The 21,229-nt window shown below is 35.4% G+C and overlaps 1 protein-coding gene and 1 non-coding gene across 2 annotated transcripts in view; both read left to right on the top strand.

Annotated features, from left to right (window-relative positions):
* Positions 1 to 21,229, top strand: part of Vex (vexed) — a 58,191-nt gene that overhangs the window by 20,960 nt on the left and 16,002 nt on the right. The window contains exon 2 of the mRNA XM_064040674.1: positions 1,166 to 1,552. Within this exon, the coding sequence (XP_063896744.1) occupies positions 1,321 to 1,552 (232 nt within the window). The 5' untranslated portion in view covers positions 1,166 to 1,320. The remainder of the gene's footprint in view (positions 1 to 1,165; positions 1,553 to 21,229) is intronic.
* Positions 355 to 426, top strand: Trnat-cgu (transfer RNA threonine (anticodon CGU)). Its single transcript has one exon. It is a non-coding gene; the product is annotated as a tRNA-Thr (tRNA).

The raw sequence follows: 21,229 nt of genomic DNA, 5'->3' as shown, positions 1-21,229 counted from the left end.
TTTTGTAGGAAGAAAGATGGAATACCTGTTTTTTGGAAGTTAAGAATGTTATATAAAAATTGTATGTATGTAGGCTGCATAGATTTTGATGAAACTTTGCAATAATATAGCAGGATATCATATAAGCTACAATTAATCGTATGCATAGCCTTTTAACCTTTTTTGTTCTGGTTGTATGAATTTCTTATAATAAGATAAATAACCAATAATAATATTACTGTTTACACAGACATAATTATTTTAGTTTTTCATATTATCTAGTATTTAATCAGCTGCCTACTTACATACATGGTCCCTTATCGCTGATTCACGCGCTCGTGGATACTTAACGGCTATTTCGTCGCTCCATCGCAAGCCTCTTTAGCTCAGTGGTAGAGCACTGGTCTCGTAAACCAGGGGTCGTGAGTTCAAACCTCACAGGAGGCACAAGTCAAAGTAGTATTTTTGAATCATTATTTCAATGTTTTAGATATTAATTTTACAAACTTTATTAATTTTATTACCACTTTTTATTCCAGTCAATCAAGTAAAAGTACTAAATTCGGAACTTAAAAAGTTTTCAAACATGATAGGAGTTCCAATCGACTTATCAAAGCATTGTTGTTAAAAACTTAATATTTCCAAAAATAAAAGAATTCTTTGCCAACAAAAAGTTTAATACTTTACAAGGGTTTCCTTGTAACGTAATAGAATCACTTGAATAAATAACAACTAATAAACAACAAACAAAGAAATAAAAAATACGCTGGCGTTGAAAGTTGAACAAAAGGAAAAAGTTTAGAAAGAAGGTAGAGGAAGTTACGCCTGAACGCAACCAAGAAATAAGAAAAGATGAGCGGAGATACCATAGGGCACGTAGGTTAGACGCCTTGTTCTAGGTCAAAAAGGCACGGTGGGCATAACCAAAACGATCAGTTACGAGTGAAATAACGAAGCGTTTAGGTTCTTTAAGACGTCTCTCAAATGATTTTTGGTATTACAAAAAATATTCGGGTCCAAAAGAGTATAAGGGCGAATAATGTAAATGTACCTTGTTCCCCGCTCGCATTATGGATTATGGCGCGCTACTGGCGCTACTTTCTTAGGCGATTTTGCGTTATGGCACCCCCGCAAGTAATTTTGTCCTCTATGAACGCAACCCTAACATACTTTTTTTTTGTTACAGAACTGGCTGGAATTCAAATACGGAATGACATAGAACGCTCAATTTGAAAATAGATACGCGCGCGCAGTTTGACAGTGACATCTATAAGTCAGAAAAAAGTTCTTTTATTAATTTTGAGCTGATTATTTCAATTAAAAGTAGTATTTTTTGCCAAAATGCTTCGTTATTGGTTGTGTTTCGCGAGTGCAGTGTGTCTAGCGGGTCACTGTGGCGCCAATTACTGTAGGGACGCCAATCTCTGCTGTCCAGGGCGGGATAGTTCCTGTGTCATACAGAAGGCGCATCAGAACGCGATTATTGAAGACTTGACGGACAAGCCGTGCTACTGTGACCATGCTTGCTTGAAGTTGGGAGACTGCTGTCCGGATTTTAGAGAGACTTGTGGAGGTAAGTTTTTTGTTTTATTAAATACTAGCTTTCGCCTGTTTCACCCGCGTCCCGTAGCCGGATGGTGACAAAAACTATCCTAAAACCTTCTCCCGGGTCTAAGTTACCTCCGCTCTAATTTTCAGCCTAATCGGTCTAGCCGTTTTCATGTTATGTCGTGACAACGGAAAGCGGGTTTCATTTTTATGAGCGGGTATGGCAAAGTCATTGTCGGATACGTGTTGATTTGGTTAATAGTGATTTAATATTTACGTTAGCCCCATAAAAACAATGTCAAATTCCTATCTCTAGAAAGCATCTCCACGGATAGATAGAATATTTTGAACGGCTGTTAGTTAATAAGCCATAGGGCCATAGGTATTATTTCCAATACAGAATTATTGTATTGGAAGTATGTAGTTACATTGTTTTTTCAAAACAATATAGGTAATCTAAACATTTACCACCATAATCCTATTGATTCAAACGAGAGAAGGGTTAAAACAATTCAAAACAAAAAAGGTGCGGTCCCAACCTCGAATAGGACCGCGGCCACTGAAATCAAATAAATAAATAAATAAACAAAACAGTAACGAACCCATTTTCATAATGCAAACTGTACTTAATTCGGACCACAGACCTCGAAATTGTGGCTGAAATAAGCAAATACAATACAGGTTTACATATGTACTTAGTGTTCCAAAATTGGAATACAAAAATAACTCGAAAATCCCTGCGAACCTTTTAAATCCACTTTTGGAGAGCACACGGCAAACTTTTTGTCGGCCGACAGTTTGTTTGGGCTCATAAATCAGTATGAAGATGAATGGTAGTACGCACGTTACAAAGATCATACATTTATATTTGGCCAGTTTGGGCTCCTTGTAAAGCACTGGTACACAGCTAGGTTAGACTGGAAGCCAACCCCAACATAGTTGGGAAAAAGGGCTCGGAGGATGATGATGAGGTATTTGGCCAGTACAATACCGACTAAAAACTTTGACTTCATTCACGAGGTTCTAAAAGTTTTTGCTACCAACGGCTCGATAGTCGGCCGACTGTTTTGTCTGCAGTCTGTGGGTTCATATGCGGACCTCAGACCCCAAATCTGTGGTTGAAACAGACAAACACAATCAGACAGGTATACATAAGTTCCAAAATCGGAATACAAAAATAACTCGAAAATCCCAACGAGCCCTTTAAATCCACTTTTAATCCCTTCCATTCCCTTATTCGGTTTCAATTACGCGAAATTTCCCGAATGATTAATTTCTAATCTCTAGTCTGATACCTACGCGGAGTTAAAAATAATAAATCTGTCTGCTCCAAAGAAAACGAACTTTATTAATATTCTTTCAGATTATGATATTGCAATTTATAAATGAAATAGGTTTGGAAAAACGTTTAGGAAGTAAATTGATGATGACGATGTAATTTTCTGTAGAATATTTTTTCTTGTTTGAACTTTGGTACTTACTCGTTTACTTATCCTGATTGATATCTTGACAATGAGTATAACTTTAAAAGAAAAATGTATTGTATTGATTGAAAAACATACAATTTTATTATTCGAGTTCATTGACTACCCACTAGTTTTTTACCTTTATTTTTTCGCAATGTATTTTAAGTTTGTAGGTACTCAGTTATAAGCAAAGTACCTACATCTAATTATGAAATTATAATCATGAATAGTGCTACAGGGCAATTCTGCTATAACCTTCAAGTAGACCGTTAAACTTTTCACAATAAGGTCCAATATTGTATCACCACAGCACATAGTACCACCACAACAGATATTAACAAAAAGTTTCCATAGCACTCAATGAATAATTTATCTATACATTGAACTTCAAGATACAGGTAATTTTAGATAGATTCAATAGACATTGGACTATAAGAAGTTCGCGAATTATAATCTACTTTATGTCCATGTTTAGAAAGAAGTTCTCTTAGGACGTGTGTAAATACTGGCAGAAGTATTACTTTTTAACGAAACGGTTTAGAAACTCGTGTCTAAGCTTCGCAAAAGGACGAAAATAACTAAGTACAACAGGAAAATCAGGACAATTCGCACAGCGAAGATACTTCATCAGCTGCTCACTAGTTCCGTTTGCTTTGCTTATTACTGGGGAATCTAATCCTATTCCCCCGGGATGTCAGCGACTGCAATGAGGCGACAGGCTTAATGAAGCAAACCTTGTTATGTATGATCGATACTGATCCTGTTATTGACGACTGATGTACTGACACTTCCGTGTGAAGGTGATGTGTGATTGTTGCCGTTGCGTATTTAAAAGTAAGTACTTATAAAAAAACATAGTTTCAAATTATTATATCACCCGCGAAACGTGGGAAATTCTACGCGAAAACGAATAAAAAGTAACGTTTAGCCTACTCGATAAATGGGCTATCTAATTGGGTTTGGCCCAGTAGTGTCTAACGCCCGTACTCAGAGGCATTTAATGATTACTAAAGTCACTCCTTAATGACGGATTGTCAAAGAAATTCAAAACTAAGGAATGGCTTAAGTAACTCGCCCATTTAGCGCTAGTCAAGCATAAGGTCCACTTTAAAAGGCAACACATAAAAGGTATCAATAAAACATAAACTGTAGTCTGACTACAAAAGAAAACACAACATTTCTAAACATCCATTCCACAGGTAATTCACCCTAACACACGTAAGTAATTACATTACCAATGGTCGATTTTAATTACATTTTATGGCCCATATTTGGATATACGCTATTATGAACACCTGTTCGCAAATTACATGTATTACGAAGTTCTGTTCAATCGTATTTTGAGCTTCGCAATGACTAAACATGATTATAAGGCGGTTATATGTTATTCTGATATAAATCTTTATTACTTCATCAAAATCCATCCAGTAGGTTTTGCGTGGAAGAGAAACAAACATCTAACTATATAATATAATTAGGATTGATCTCTCTATGATTGATTCACCTTATTTTTTTCTACTTGAGAAGAAATTTCCTTACCTACATTCAAAGAAACATAAGTATACAAGTATCTCCAGCACACTCACACAAATCAACATTTCGGTTACAACCGAGAGCTTATTTCCTTACCATGAATAAAATAAATCCCCTACTCGCAATACGCACATTCTCACAGCATTACGTACGTATCTACAAGATACATCAACACATTACCGTACATATTTTCTCGCTTTTAATAAATAAAGTCTTGGAGCAGACAAGCCACAAATGTGTTAAAAAAAATGTACATTTAATATTTTGTGGAGGTAATAACGGACTAATCCTTGTGTAATACAGTCTGAGCCCTCCGACCTCCCTAGGAGGGCACTGGCTCCATATAGAGGGATCCACGGAGTAAGGAAAGGTGAGCAGAGATGCCTTAATGCTGGTAGGTCAAACGCCTTCTTGTCGGTCAAATTCGTTCGGCGGGCATGACCAAAATGAGCAGCTACGAGTGAATTAACAAGGCGTTCGGGTTTTTTGGGTTATATGTCAACGATTTATGGTAGATATTATAAAGAATGGTCGGGTCCAAAGAGGGCGGAAACAGTAACGTTAGTCGTCCCCTGCACACTCGCATTTTGGCGCGCTTCTTTCTTAAGAGATTTTTCGTTATGGGACCTCTGCCAGTCATTTTGTTCTCCATGGAGGGCTCCCTTATATAAATCCTAGTCGTTTGCATACACAGGGGTTACGCCTGTGTTCAGTTTCGCTGAAAAAATGGCGGTACAGTCAAAAGCACGTGTTTAGAGGTGTGATAAAATTTGGAATCAACCTAAGAATTTGCTGCGGGTTGAGTTTTTTATTTTATTTTATACAATCAAACTGAATTCTATTCTAGACATGAGCGTAGTTCTGTAGATTTTATCTGAGGATTTCATTTTTCGTACTTTTATTTATTTTTTAAAATACTACTCCAGTCTTAGGTATAATCTAAGAAACCAATAAAACAGTTAACGTATAAGATTCTCGAGTACCTATTAGTAATTTGATAGTATCCTCATATTGTGTAAATAAAAACAGAAAATAATATTCAGTCACACATTAAACTAACACCCTCTAATTAAAACAATTCAAACTTCAAGAGTTTCTCAGTAAAATAATAAAATATACACACAGTAAACTTCGTCTATTTTCTCGCAAAAGCAAAACAAAACAAAATTCTCACTACATTTTAATCTCATTGACCACAAAACACTTTACCGCGCGACTGTACCAACAATAAATAGAGCACGGGCGCGAGAACACGAGATTACATTTAATAATGTTTTTAATATCACTGTACTCGACTGTACGAAGTCGTTGTGGTTTAATAGGTAAGAACCAACCTCTCAAGTGCGTGGGTTCGATTCCACGTTAGGCAAGTACCAATGTAACTCTTCTAAGTTTGTATGTACTTTCTAAGTATATCTTGGACACCAATGACTGTGTTTCGGATGGCACGTTAAATTGTAGGTCCCGGCTGTCATTGAATATCCTTGGCAGTCGTTACGGGCAGTCAGAAGCCAGAAAGTCTAACCCAAGAGGTATTGGGTAGCCTGGGTAACTGGGTTGAGGAGGCCAGATGGGCAGTCGCTCCTTGTAAAACACTGATACTCAACTGCATTCGGTTAGACTGGAAGCCGACCCGAACATAGTTGGGAAAAGACTCGGGAGATGAATGTTTTTAATATCAGTGTACTCGACTGTACTTCGATGTTCGTGCTCAGAATATGATGAGTAATCTCAAATTTGAGGGATTGACTGTACATCGCATTTGCGTGGCTGCGCATATCTAATGAAGTAGGGATTAGAGTTTGTTTATTTTTAAAAGATGCTTTAAGGATAAAACGATGTTTTGAGTACTTATAGCGTTTAAGAATGACGACAGGGTTGGACGAAGTATGCTTTGATGTTCCTTCAATGTGGCAATCTACTTTTCTATGTTCAAAATATTTTATTTTGAAACTTATTTTACCAAAATCCTCATCATCATCCTTCTGCTTGTATCTCAATTTAGTTTGAGGTTGGCACAGCGTGTTTTTTCCTTCCATGCTCTTCTATCTGCCGTCATCACACAAGTAACTCTTTCTAGCCGTATCGACCTTATTTTTACAAAAAAAAAAAAACTAAGTACTTAAGACACATTCGATTTATTGACTCCAAAAACCAGCCTATAACTTCAAAACATTCAAAAACCTAGACATTGTAATACATAGAACATATTTGGCTCCATTTATTAGGGTCTCAAGGGACCGTTTGAAATGAGGCTGAGAAACCAAAGAGTAATAGACCCTAGTCACTAACACTTGGAACCATGACTAATGACTGGCCGTGGTTACATTATTACTTGCGATTAGTCACTTCGTTTGTAATGTAATGTAGTATTAAGAACAATAGGTTTCATTTACATCTTTATTTTGTCGATTTTTTCAATGTCTCTACGCATTTATAGCATCACTAGATGGGAATAATTGAGGAAACAGTCCAAAGATACTAAGGGCAGTAGGCGAATTGGAGGTCAGTACAGTGTTTTTCTGTTCTTCTTCTTCTTTATCTGGTTTTTTTTTTTTAAATAGCTTCTTTCCTGACCATTCCATCTTTTTAACCATTATTTTTATGGCTTTTTTTACATATCCGGTAAGGGTCAACATTTTTGAACACATGCTTAAGACGAATTGAAAACATGCCCAATTTGTTTCTACTACCCCAACACAAGAACTGACCCGGCTCAAGTGTACAATCAGTCATCAATCCCTTACGTAAAAGTTTTACGAACTTGCTAAAACTATCATAATCAGCCTTTTTATTATCTCATTGTAGGGGTCGCTCTTCTCATATAGAGGAGGAATGAGCAACAAATAACACTGCAAACTTGGTACCATAAGAAGGCAAAAATACCATAGAGGTACACTACTGCCTATTCCATTATTCCATTTAAACACACTTGAATGTTATGTCAGGTATTGTATTAAAAACTGTAGATTCACCTATTGTTTAAGCATTTCCAGTGACAACATGAAAAATACCTTTCTGCTTTGTTGAATCCCCATTCACCCATTATTTCATTGTTAGTTCACTTGAAATGAGAAATTACTCCTATTTTGTTAACTGGACATGAATTATAGTCCCCTTTATCTTCTTTTTATGTTTGTTGTATGTTTAAAGCACTTAATTGATTTATTATGTTAATGGAGTAAGTTTGCTTTTTAATTTAATTAGGGGTTCTTTGGTTGGTGAATAAAACAGCGGTTTTGGATGGTAGTTGCCAGCTGGTAGAGATTTTGAATTATTATCATGATTATGACTATCTGTACGTCTACTGGTCACACAAACCCGATAAGATAATGATTCAGTTCGAAGTCAATAAACCGAATACGCTGATTTTTTCAATCCATCGAATTTGTCAGTAATATCATCATCCTCCGAGCCTTTTCCCAATCATGTTGGGGTCGGCTTTGTCAGTAATATACCTAACTATATTTGAACAGGAATGTGCTTATAATACTGAGGTGTAATAGAAAGTGGGTTCTTATAACTTTTATTTAAAATACGGCTATTATTATCTTTATTTGATCAACCTCTCCATAATATTTGTCTAAAAAACAGCCTTTACATCTAATACGAATAAAGTTCAAGGTCCAAAAACGTAAATAATCCTTCTCAAACGTCCTATTAGGACCGGTCTAGCCTAATTCTCAGACACGCAACAAAGAATTAACCATGAATCACTAGATGTAATAAAACTGGATAGAAAAAGAAAAATAAAACATGAACAGGGGTCCGTGCAATAGTTGTGCCTTGAGCTCATCCGACTGGTTTGAGCAAGTATTCGGAGGTCCATTTATCACAATACGTCAGAAGTCTAAGATTAATTGAGTACAACGCAAAGTTCTTGTTTACTTGCCTCCATACAAATAGAGGATGAGGATGAGGGTGTTATAGATATAATAAATATGTTGTGATATATCTTGTTTCCGTCTAAAAGTTTGTTTGGAAAAAAATATAGGCTGATATCTTACTTGTGCGGTTATGTAATAAAGCGATTTTTAATGACATCGATATGCAAATAGATAAAGCTTAGTTAAGGCCTTTTTAAAAATAATATGTGCACAAATTATAAGTCCGTCAAGAGTAGCCCTGTGCAATAGCAACTTACCTAAACGAATTAAGATCATTAAAGCTTAGAATCCTCTTTCACTAAAATCTTTAAACTCACGAGGTGTAAAACACTTCACAAAACCTTTAAAGTACACTATCATATCTACATAATCCTCATGAAATAAAGCCCACATAAAGCTTATCTAGTGCCTACATTGTCATTTCTTGTGGATGTCACATCCCCAATTCCATCAAAATAATGCGGGGGACACTTTAATGGATATTTCCCCCGACCCCCGGCAACCATCGCTGCCCATCCTAGCTTGGGGGCAGCATAAATAAATCCACCTAAATCAACACTCCTTGGATTTACCGAAATATGGAGTATGTGGCGAAAAAATGGCCCGAAGTGCCCAGTTTCTGTTGACCGAATAGAAAGGACAATGCCGGAAAAAATAAATGTTGTTTGTTGTGTACTTATGTAGCTCTGTAGTATACAAAAGCTTATGTAATTCAATGATAAAGAAAGTGATCTGATGAATGGCCTTTAATTCTTTTCTAAGAGATCTTTATTAAGTAAATAGAGTCCATGGATTTGTTGAATGTTCTTTTCCATGGAATTGATTAGAATCGTGCAACTAGTGTCAGCTTTTTCATAAGAGTCTGCAAAGGACTATGTATAACTATGAATTGAATTGTGTTATAAGAAACAGAACCACAACATACTTGAGAACACCTAGAAATAGCATAATGTCTCGTTACTTACAAGAGGTATTGTATTCATAAATACATAAACCCACTCATATCTGAACACCTGCTACGTACCTTAGATATCTAGTTATTTTGTCCCTTGTTCATTCATACATTCGTCCATATTGTATTCAATCCCAGTACCCTTTATATTGTTGCTTACGCATTTACGTAAAGGTCTAACGATACCTAACTATTATGTATAGTATAATAATGTCTTGTATTCGTATCTTTAGCTGCGTGTTCTTTGAATAACATATTCAATGTATATTCTACGTTCCATTACATAACATGCTATTTATTTGTATCAGATACTAAATTACCACAAAGGTTTCTTTTTAGGAAAGTTTATCCTTATTCGATTCAAATATTTTTCTTCGAAGAGTATTATTTTAAGTAATTCTCTTTACACGTGTGGGTCCCGGATCATTTGAATGTCTTTGGCAGACTTACGGGTAGTCAGAACCCAGAAATTCGAACAACCAGTCTTACCAAGAGGTTTCGGGTTGTCCGGGCAGCTGGTTCGAGGGGTCAGATAGGCAGTTGTTTCTTGTAAAACACTGGTACACAGCTGCATTTGTTTAGACTGGAAGCCGACCCCAACATAGTTGCGAAAATTCTAGACTTTTGATGATCTTTACACGCTCTAGATGACAGATCCATACCTTATAATCTACGGATATTACATGTAAAGGGTTGTAAATCAACCTTTTGATATGCAGCATCAATCTCGATCACATTGACACCGGATTGACCGTGTAATTGCAATCTGTCAGGCTCACGTCAGTCAATGCTCCGCTCTCCCTTTGAGATGTCAGATTACATCTTGTAGAGGAATTTTATTTATATTTGAATCTTGAGAATTTTCAATTTATTCTTAGATATTAAAATGTTGCAAAATGACGATATTAGATTGCTCTGAATTTTGTACTCCGTCTTATGGTTAAAATATGTCTGCTACTCTAAATCAAAATGACGCAAACCTTTGTTCTTAACCCTTTTTATGTTCAGTGGATTGGAAGTTGCGTTCGGAATTCCTTCAATCAAATTGACCGTATTAACATACCTACATATCAACTCATATTTTTGTACATCCTGTCAATCTTCATCAGCCAAAGATTTGAAGCACGATTGAGGTTTTTCCAGTTAAATGAGTTTAGTAGTATATACGAACATTGTGATTCTCCACAATTTTCTAGTGGAGATTTTAAATCCTCTGTTGCCATAGTAACGCTAGGCCTGTTTACCCGGATAAGACTAAATAATAACCGTTGCCAGAATCCCTTCATGCAACAGTGAGCACGTAGTGTTATAAAAATGGTCACCGATCTTGTAAAATACTTCTAAAAGGGCTGCGAAGTACAGCTTCATCTAGCTCAGATTTGATGATCCGAACGACACATTATTATAGTCTCTCTTTATTTTACCAAAGGTTATTCTAAAACTCTAGATTTCTCATACCTTGGGGCACACAAAAATGCTTTTTTAGTACTTTTGACGACACTTTGGACCAACCTGTATAATTTTTCTCTTGTCTCAAACCACCCTTTCCTTTATTATTGCTCGATAAAAAGGGTTTAACATCGTCCTTGAAATCACCTATATTCTCTCAAGTTGTTATTTTTCTTTGTAAACAGTGAAGTGGTGTAGGATCAACTTAAGCCGGTATAAGCCTGTCTGCGGTACGATCCTTGTTTCAACCGGATCGGAAAGTATTGTCATTTTTCGACGACGTTCTGATATTCTCGTTGATCGAGTGTTTTGCGATGTTGAAATGATATTTTTGGAGACTGTAGAATGGATTTGACGGTATTATTTTATGGATTTTGTTCATGCGTCATACGTAGATTGGTATATAAAATAATACTAATGTAACTTACCCATGTACTTGCATTGGTGCAAAGGAAAAACGTTTTTACAGAGTTTGCTTTCTTGTGGCTTTGAACTGTTGTCTGCCACCAAGGCATGATTGATTCTCTTGTCAAATACTGGGCACTAGTATAATTGGAATGTCTATAATGCATCAGTAAAATCCACAGCGGAATTCAAGAAGGGTTGTGTATACAGTATTAATATTTAAGTAGCACAAACAAATCGATATTTACAAAAGAAAAATAAAATAACAAAGGAACATATTTTTCACTTCCCACACGAAAGTGCCACCCTACCTTACCCACAATACAAGGCTGGCACACGGCTCCACCCAATTTTATTTACGTGAGCGAATGACCTATAAACAGGGTCGTCTTCAGATCCCTTATTCATCAGGACATGTGTCAGCATGAACCACTCTACATATGAATCCGCCTACACAATCCTACTTTTGTAAGGTGTCAATGACCTTTTATGTGATCTTCTTTTATTTTCTTATCGCGTGGGCTAGGTTTAAAAACCTAAGAAGGCTTATGTCAGTCAGATGTTTTAGACCGTGGGAGGACATGGCTTATCTTTGTGTGTGTGACTTTTAGACAAGGGCTGTGTGGTATGTCCAGCTATCACACGTTAGGTTTTCTTGCGGATTCCGGGCCTAAATAAAAACCTTTTAAAAGTATTAGGTATATTTAAAAAGTCATGTTTGCTTCCTGCAGGCTAGGCTTAAATTACTGGTGACTGAAAACTGACAGCCAAATCAATAATTCTTGTACCTACTTAGGTCGTCTGCACCAGATTCTAAGGCGCTACCATATTAAGTGTCTACAGAGCTTAATGCTGAATTCTCTGTGTACTAACTAATCTGTGCAGCTATCTCTGTTTGCCAGGTAATCTATGCTTCTATACTGAATGAGCCAGCGAACGCCCGTCACTTTGTAAGTGAATGGCGAAAATAGGTCAGTGTTGTCCCAGGCTTGGCTTACCTACCTTTATTAAGTAGCTATGACTAAGGAAACGGGGTTTTATGTTACGTTCTATGAAATTGATAATATTTTTCCTTCCTTCTTTCTTTAGTTTGTATTAAATAAATGGCAGCTTGTTGCCTATTCAATTCCACCTAGAAAACTGTGTTCTTAGATCCTTTTGCTCTATAAGGAATTGTTTTGCTCATATTTCTATTACCAACAAAAACTAGACATGAATTTTGAAGCTTAATTCCTAACCGAACTCAAACGTTACCCGTACAGAACTTCTCACACAGTCCCATTAATAATTCCCATTTGACCGTCCGAAACGTCCGTCTGACTAGCACTTTAATCTTATAAATACAAACTGCAAACTTTGCTGACCAGCCATGCATACAGGACCGGAAAGGTACCTACTTCGGAAGTCCGGTTGAAAACATTTTCTTGAATTATTAATTCTGCGCGTAAGCCGCCCTTAATTCCCGCTAATTCCTCTTTAATTTCCGAAGGGAATGTGAATTATGCTGAGCCGTCATTGTGAACATTTGTCATAGGGTTTTAAGGTAATAAATGAGCAACCAGGCTAGCACTTAACTAGGTACACTTTATAAGAGGAAATGTAGGTTAAATTGAAAATAATGTTGACGTCTATACTGGCCGCCTGTTATAGTCTGAATCTAGATGATGAAAATCTCGTGAACAGTGCAGTAGTTTCGGAGTTTATCTCGAACTGACGCATAAATGCTTTGTTTTGTAATATGAAGTGATAAAGAATTGGTATCTGATGGTATTATGGAGGATTAAGAACGATGTGCCATATATCTAGCAAGACTATTTCCAAAAAAAATAAATATAGAAATTAGAATATTTCCCAAAAAAACTTTGCCGTAGTTTTAATCTGAAACGTTACACGAAATTTACGTGGGAGTTTGTTCATCAGTGTTATTCCCATATGCTCCAAAAATCCACTATGACATGTAGTACTAAAGCTCTCGGGAAATAACGTATGGAAAGGTTTTTTCTGCACCAACTGCAACTGATCTCCATATGCATTGTGTTATATGCTACCACTTATTTCGAAATACTAGTTTTTTTGATAATATTGTAAAACTAATAATAAGACATAGCCACATTGGAACTACTGAAGATTATATACTTATTGAAATATACATATCAATGTCTTCTATCTATTATTAGATAATTTTAAGATTTGAGAGTAAAGTTTAGATAATATAATTAATAGTAAAATTGTTTTGTTCGCTTGTCCGTTTACACTCTAAACTCTAAAGGCGCCGAAATACTAACCGATTTGAAAATTTATTTTTCTGTAGAGAAGCTAGATTCGACTATCCCCGAGTAACATAGGCTATATTTAGCTTAGTACTGGAAGGACCTTTGCCGGAAAACAGATAGTACTTAAACTATACATAGGTGTCGTGTGGAATGTTGTTGCTTAGAATATCATTGTAGGTAAGTACGATAAATTAAGATCATCCTTAACATAATTCTTCATCACCATACATCAAGTACCACGATTCCACCTTATTTTACGAGCTCCTGCACTAATAATTCAGGCCAACATTGTTGGTCTAATACATCAACAGGAGCAGTGTTGAACACAACACTGTCGGCACACGCAAGTCACTAGTTTGTTAATTAAATGTCCGAGAGATATGGTCCAGTGTTGAGTATATAACTTAGATCAAGTAATCAACTGGAACCGCTGTGAGCGCAAATATCTTTGCAAAAAGATCACCATTTAACGCACGAGGAGGTGAGGCAATAAATAGTGATATCTCATTCATTGAATGCATCTTTACTAACACTTTCACACGACAAAATTAGAATACAAAAACATAAATTTGACGCACACAATACATATATAGATCATCAAGCTACCCCAATGTATAAAGTTTCAATGTATTAAGTAAGTGGCGTCATTCCGTGGGCAGAGGCCAGAGACTAATTGGCATGGCATTGGCGTCTCCAGTTAGTTCAATGCTCTAAGACATTATGTGGCTGTTAGTCTTGGATTAGTCGGGCATAATACAAGCAGACCACAATAGTTTGCAGTAGCCGGTTGATAGGTTGTAATCATCTATCATGATATTGCTAACAGAGATCTCATTGTGTACCTACTGTTTCGATTGTAATTACCAAATCATTCATTGTGTTTTCGATAAAGGCAGATGATTTCTAGATGCTTAAATAGGATTAGGTACATAAAATACCTACTTAATTGCCGAAATAAGTAAGTAGGTACTTGGCTCAAAAGAACAGAAAACATGTTTCTTTCCATGCAATTTAATAAGAAAAATGCTATTCTATCAGAAAAATGGCTCCACATACGTTAGCAATTTACATCTACATGCGCCTGACAGAAAATTATAGGCAAAAAGCGCAAGCATAAAATCCCGCCTTCCTTATAAAGTGTTCAGGCGCTTATAAAAAATAGTAGCTAGTCGTTAGTATGTAGATGCTCGCATTTCTCATTTATTTCCTCCACTACACGATTATAAATATGGCCACCACAAGCCCGGCTAGGTTAAGCTTTAAATATAAAAACAATTTGCAGAAAGTATTTTGCCCCTCTTTCCCTCCCTTCCCCGTAATTTGTTGTTACAAAGCCCTTCCCTATTTTATGTTGTGAAAGTCTTGTATGCGGCACCTTAAAGTATCCGCACACTGGAGACTAAACAGTCGGCTAACAGTTGACGCGATGATTGGCAAAAAAAAAATTGTAAAGATCGGCTACATACCTACCTAATTATCCTAATCTTTATAATGTGCGTCCTACCATTCATATGCCCTGAAACTCGCTTGGACCTCATGAGCGCATCCGGCTCTTGCTGTGGTTGCATATTGGGCTGACAAAGTGTAGTCTCATTATAAGACATGTCATCGACGCGAAAGAAGAAGACCATTCATATTATTCATATTCATATATGAGCCCAAACAAACTATCAGCCGACTAAAAGTCTCCAGTGTGCGGTTACTCAAACAAAATTTTATTGACGAAAGAATTTTCTTTAGGAACAAAGTAAATATTTAAAATATAGGTACATTATACACAATTTATATGAGCTAAATAATGCCACAAAGAGTTGTGTTGTGGAATTATGTCTCTAAAGCATGTTCGCGTTCCGCTGTGTTAAGAAATATCATTATTTTAAGAGAGTCATTTCATGCGAGTTATTGCTGACAATATATTTAGGCGTTGGAGATATTTTGCTAAGGTATGTTAAATCTTCGTGAATGAGAACAAGGTATTGTGAGTATGTTTAGTTACTTGAAGAGGATAATTTGTAAATGTGCAGTTTTTGTTATCAGAAACTGTTTATTTTTTTAGGTTTCCTTATTTATTCATACAGGTATTTCTGCATCTGTTCAAAAAAAAAAACAAATAAGCCAATACATTTCATCCTTCCTGCTTCAAAATAAAACGCCAAACATCACTACAAAGTAGATAAAAATAGCCTACAAAATATTGAAAACCCTTAGAAATCAAATAACGTGTACAAAGAGCTTGGGAACTTTACAGACTACTAGCCTTCACTCGCATTTGCCTGAACATTAAAAGGAACTTCGTCTAAATATTGCATTCATTAGAGTTCTGAAGCTGCTCTATCGATGCTACTTGAAAAACTAGTTCAGGCGCTGTCTATTGGATTGATAGGAGTTTTCAAATAGCACCATATTTATTGGAATAGATTTATTGCATAGGGCATCGTTAGAACTAAGATTTATAAATAGGTATGAGTAGTCTATTTAGCAAGGAAGGATTATGCAATGCATACTTAAGGTGGGTTGCACATTTACCTATAAAGATAGCCGAACCATTTTCAGTTGTCAAATCGCCAATTTGACCAAACAATTGGCAAGTATATAAGGCTGGTTATAGTCGGATTATCGTTGTAATTAAATGGTGCAACTCACTCACTCAGTGTTTTGGACAATAAATTATGTAACTAATTTGTTTTTTAATTGATTTTTTTTTACTAGATATTTTTTTTTTAATATTAGGTATATCTCCAAACTGTTGGGTAAATATGATATTGACCTGAATTGTTGTTAAGAACTTCCTCGGAATATTTCTAAGAAATATTAGTGTTCTCACAAAAGTTCGAGTGCAGTTTTCGCTTTGTAGTACAAAGTAACTTTAGTTTCTAGATAGATATATATTAAAGTGAATACCAGAAACATTCACAATGTTGAAAAGGTAAGAAAGAATACTAAAATATCTTCAAGAAGAATTTATTGTTAAAAGGTGCAGTTTTCTTCTTTCGAAGTTAAATTAAACTAGCAGATGCAGAAATGTTACAAACACGGTCTAGGTCTTTTTAATTTAAAATTGTTATCCGACCATAATCTAATTATAACATTACATGACGAGGCTAAAAATAGTGTTAAAACACCTATAAACTGCCAATTTGTAGCATTATGTATTCACTAAACTTAAAGATTCGACAATCATTGAAAACAGGCAAAAATTTATTACTGTTCTAAGGTGTATAATATTTCACACCCTCAGATTTCACACCGCAATCCGTTTCACTAGAATCCAAAGTGTTGTTTCCAATTGCTATAGCTGCTATACTGCCTCTCGTCTCGTCAAGATGACAGGCTCTCAACACCTTTAATTAGCATCAAAGGGTGAAATGATCTCATGTCGACTGCAGGGCCGGATTTTACCATGCGGACTCCGGGACCTATAGGAAATACAGCGGGCCCCCTAAATAGTAGAAGAGAATTCATGAAAATAAAGAGCCCATCTTTATTTTATACTCGCAAACATGCTTTATAGAAAGTTGTATGGTATCTTTTAAACTAAGCGACAAACACACACGTAATACAACCACGCTTATGATGACCCATACTCGGATATAATAAAATCTATATTACTCAGCTTTAAGCATCCTGTAATTTTGAGTTTACTTTATACAAACATTTGTACAGATACATTATATAAATCCTCCTACAATCCGTACATGAGGTGTCACAGTTTGGCTCCGGCCCTTCAACGTTGGGCCCATAGCAATGTCTGCCCTGATTACTTGTTTAATCCGGCCCTGACTCAAAGGTACCACAGCAGAACTCGGAACGACCCTTGTAAATCAACCAATTGAGTTGCCAAATCCGTTCCGAGTTCTACTCAAAGTCACTTCGGATCCCTTCGCTGTGGGTCTGATGAATCGGAAGGGTGAATGGGAATCAACTTTAATGATTGATTAACTTTCATGTCCAGATGTTTGAAAAAGTTTTTCTTAATTTGGAAGCTGTTGTGTAAAAGTACTCGTAAATATAAATTGAGTGGAAGCTAATCCCTTTTAAGTGGGGAGATCTATAGAAAAATATGACGGTCATTAGATTTTGAGAGTGACGGTATCTCGTAATCAATATTATACAAAATCTTTTAATCATTTAATTGAGGAAGTACAAGCATTTTAAGGGCATCAGTACTTCGAAAGGAAAAAAATAGAAACCCTATAAATTACTTTTTTATTAAATAAATTAAACGAAAAATTAATTCTCAGTATTCTGATATCAACATAGACAAACGAGCTGTTTACAAGTTTTCCAAAAAATATTGTAAAAGAGATGTTTAAACTGAAACTAAATATTTGTATTTACACCAGCAATAAAAAAATATATTATCTACCAATTCACAATCGATCCATTGGCTTAGCAACACCCTCTTTAATCCAAAATAATCAGTAGGTATGCATCACAAATCCTCCCAAAATACTACAAAACGTATTGAATCGAACAAAACTATCAGTTTAAACATTTCACAAAGGTTTTAATAATGTTATTATTTCGCAGATAATCGTTGACCGAATGTAATGTATTGGAAAATTTCATTGTCTGCGTGAATGAGGTTTATATGCTTTCATCTGATTTTATTTCACCTGGCTTTGGGTTTATGTGAAAGGATTTTATTGTTTGCGGGAATTATCTGGGTTTTTAATACTTAGTACCTTACCTACTACAGCTTAATTAACTGTGGTGTTTTGGTACTTTTTCATTGTTTAACTAAAAAGGGCCAAGATTTGAGAAGTACTAATTGCCATGTGAAGGATGACTTTGTAAAAACTTTATTAAATCTTTGACCATATTATTGTAAACTAAAATAAAAAGAAAAATATTATATTCATACTTTAATGATTTAACACTTTTTATGTGATTATGTTATATCATCTTTCATAATCCAAATACGCTATATACATACATAACTAAAGACATTCTTAAAAAATACAGAACGTGACAAAAAACTCAGCTCCAAGACAAACAAGATACCCACAATATCGGTGACATTCTTCCAAAGTTAAACCTTTCCAGTATTCAACAGGCGTAGCGCATGAATATGGACGAGCCTCGTAGCTGTCGTAGGCTCGTAGCTCGTAGCACGTAGCAAGAGGAAGTTGAACGTGGGAGAATAGATGTACGGTTGTAAGTGCATGGGTTATAAAATCTGCATTTTTATATAAATTTTACATTGTCTAACAAAGGTTTTTTTAATTAGAGATAATATCATTTATTTATACTAATACCGCCAGCGGCTTCGCCCGCGTTGTGTACTGATAAAAAGCTTACTAATAAAGCTTAAATGTTAATCCAGGGTATCACATATCTACATACCAAATTTCAACCAAATCGGTCCAGCCGTTTTTGCGTGAAAGAATAGCAAACATACATCCATACATTCTCACAAACTTTCACATTTATAATATTAGTAGGTTTTGATAATATTAGTACGCATAGTTTAAAAATTGTAAATCGTATTAGGACCAAATATTAAATTATTTTCGCTTGGGTGTCCATAAAGAGTCTATTGTAGCCATTACGATCTCAGTGTCCCATCATTTCCAAGAATTATCATATTCATTGAAAGAAAAGGAATATTTTGGCCCACAGCATTTACATGTCTACGCCCACAAAACTCCCCCTTAATACTTAAGGGTAAAACACGACAATACGAAAATTAAATTTTTAAAAGCCATTGTCGCATTTACAATTCAAATAAATCTTTTGTTGACGTACTTACAAGATAAAATGCTTTGTTTTTTTTGTCTATTTTTTTCTTTAATCCCATTGATATTGTTCCTTTGAGTTGTCGGCGTTTTTTAAGAACGTTTGTAGGATAAGGACAAAAACCAGTCGAGTGCAAATTTTTCTTCATACTAGAACCTTAAATGGCGTTTAGTAATGTGATGACAAAAGCATTCTTGTGTGCTAACACTGCGGTCGTTTACAAGCAAATAATCTCATTATGTTTTAACGATGTTGTTAACTGACTTTGTGTTGGAGATCAAAGTGTGCGGTGTACCATTGCTTCTAACTGTTGATTTTGGAAAAAAATGTGTAGGTTTATTTATTCAAGTTCCTTTTGCTTATTCATATTGTTGCTTTTTTGCCAGTGAAAATGTTCATAATCTACTAATCTAATAAAACTGCTGCCCGTACCGGGATGAAATATTATTTATGTTACTCGGGAAGAGCGTAGCTTTCTAAGAGTGAAAACATTTTTAAATCGGTTCAGTAGTTTCGGAGCCTTTAGGATATAAACAAAAAAAAATATTCCTCTTAATTATATAAGTATAGATAGAAGTGAATTCTATATTATAACAACGAATAAATCCAAATAACACTAAATTACGGTCCATTATTCATCACCCATCTAAAACGTAATCTTATTCGGGCAGTCTAAAATGAAGAAGATTTTAGTTTCAGTAGACAAGAGATGCATCCCAAACTATATGGCTATTTTATACAGTTTCATTAAGGGTGATATTTTCGCCTTATGGCTGGGTATTTGGGCTCATGCAATGCAATGTTCGTCGTTTGTTTTAATGCCCTTTCTACGAACTAATCCGGGTAATGGTCGACTTGATATGTGAGACGAGTTTTTAGAAACTGGGCCATTAGTGGAGTTAGATTTCGAGTTATAGTTAGTAGTTACGTATAGTGAACTTATCTTAGTCAAGCGTTAGTATAGCGATTGTTAATTTATAGGTAAATTACGGAAACTTCTTAGCATACCCAGATAAAAATGAGCCTTGTTCGATAAATGTGCAATCTACTGAAATAATTTTTCGAATCATACCAGTCATTCCTGTGAAAAGCGCTTTCGAGCAAACAAATCAACTTTTCAGCTTTATAATATTAGTACCTTAAGATGACAATATTAATAAAAATTGCGAATAATCGATGAAAGCCTTTTTAAGATTTGGGTTTATAAATCCAACTTTTCAAGTTGCAAAATTAATATTGAATAAACCAGGAGTGATAGAGTAAATAGAATATGAGATGAAAGCAAATAATGGACCAAAGCTTTTCCGAGTGCTGTCCATATAGAACGACTGATTCTTTGTTAAGACTTGAAGTAGGAAAAAAGGACGGTTTGAGTGTCGATTCGTAGTGTTTGAAAAGATAATGTTTGCCTGAAGTTTCTCAAACAAAGAATTTTATTATTTCAGTCGATTCTTTGTTGTGGTGTTATCAATGATAACTAATAAAAATAACAAGTAAGAAAAAACATGTTTCTAAGAGCAAAAATAAACAGACTTCTAAAAACACAGAAAAGTCAAAAATGTATCTCTAACATAGCTCTAGTGGTCGATGTTTCCAATTGTTCGCTGTATTTATTTTGTCACCGACTTCTATGGTGATCAAACAGGAAGTTTTAGGGAGTCGGAGAAAACTATCATCACCTTAATTTTTTTCTCTAACTCAATTTTCTACTGTGAATCTAGTTCCTACCATGTCGTCGCCTCGTTTTCCTATCATATCTGCATATTAAAATTTCACGAGCCAACTAACGGTCTATTAAGTATCACCGTTTTCCGTATCGTAAAAGAACAAACTGGCTATATTCACACTTAATTTAACCTATGGGTATGGTTCGTAATATTGTATTTCTATCGATTATTACAATGTATTTTCTAGGTTTTCTGGGTTCACAGAAAAAAGGATTTTTTTGAATACAATCCTCTAGTCTACTCCTAAATAGTTAAATAATGTTATTTTAAA

The sequence above is a fragment of the Helicoverpa armigera genome, chromosome 22 (genome assembly GCF_030705265.1).
Source record: "Helicoverpa armigera isolate CAAS_96S chromosome 22, ASM3070526v1, whole genome shotgun sequence".
NCBI classification, from domain to species: domain Eukaryota; kingdom Metazoa; phylum Arthropoda; class Insecta; order Lepidoptera; family Noctuidae; genus Helicoverpa; species Helicoverpa armigera.
This window is presented reverse-complemented; position numbering and strand designations above follow the sequence as displayed.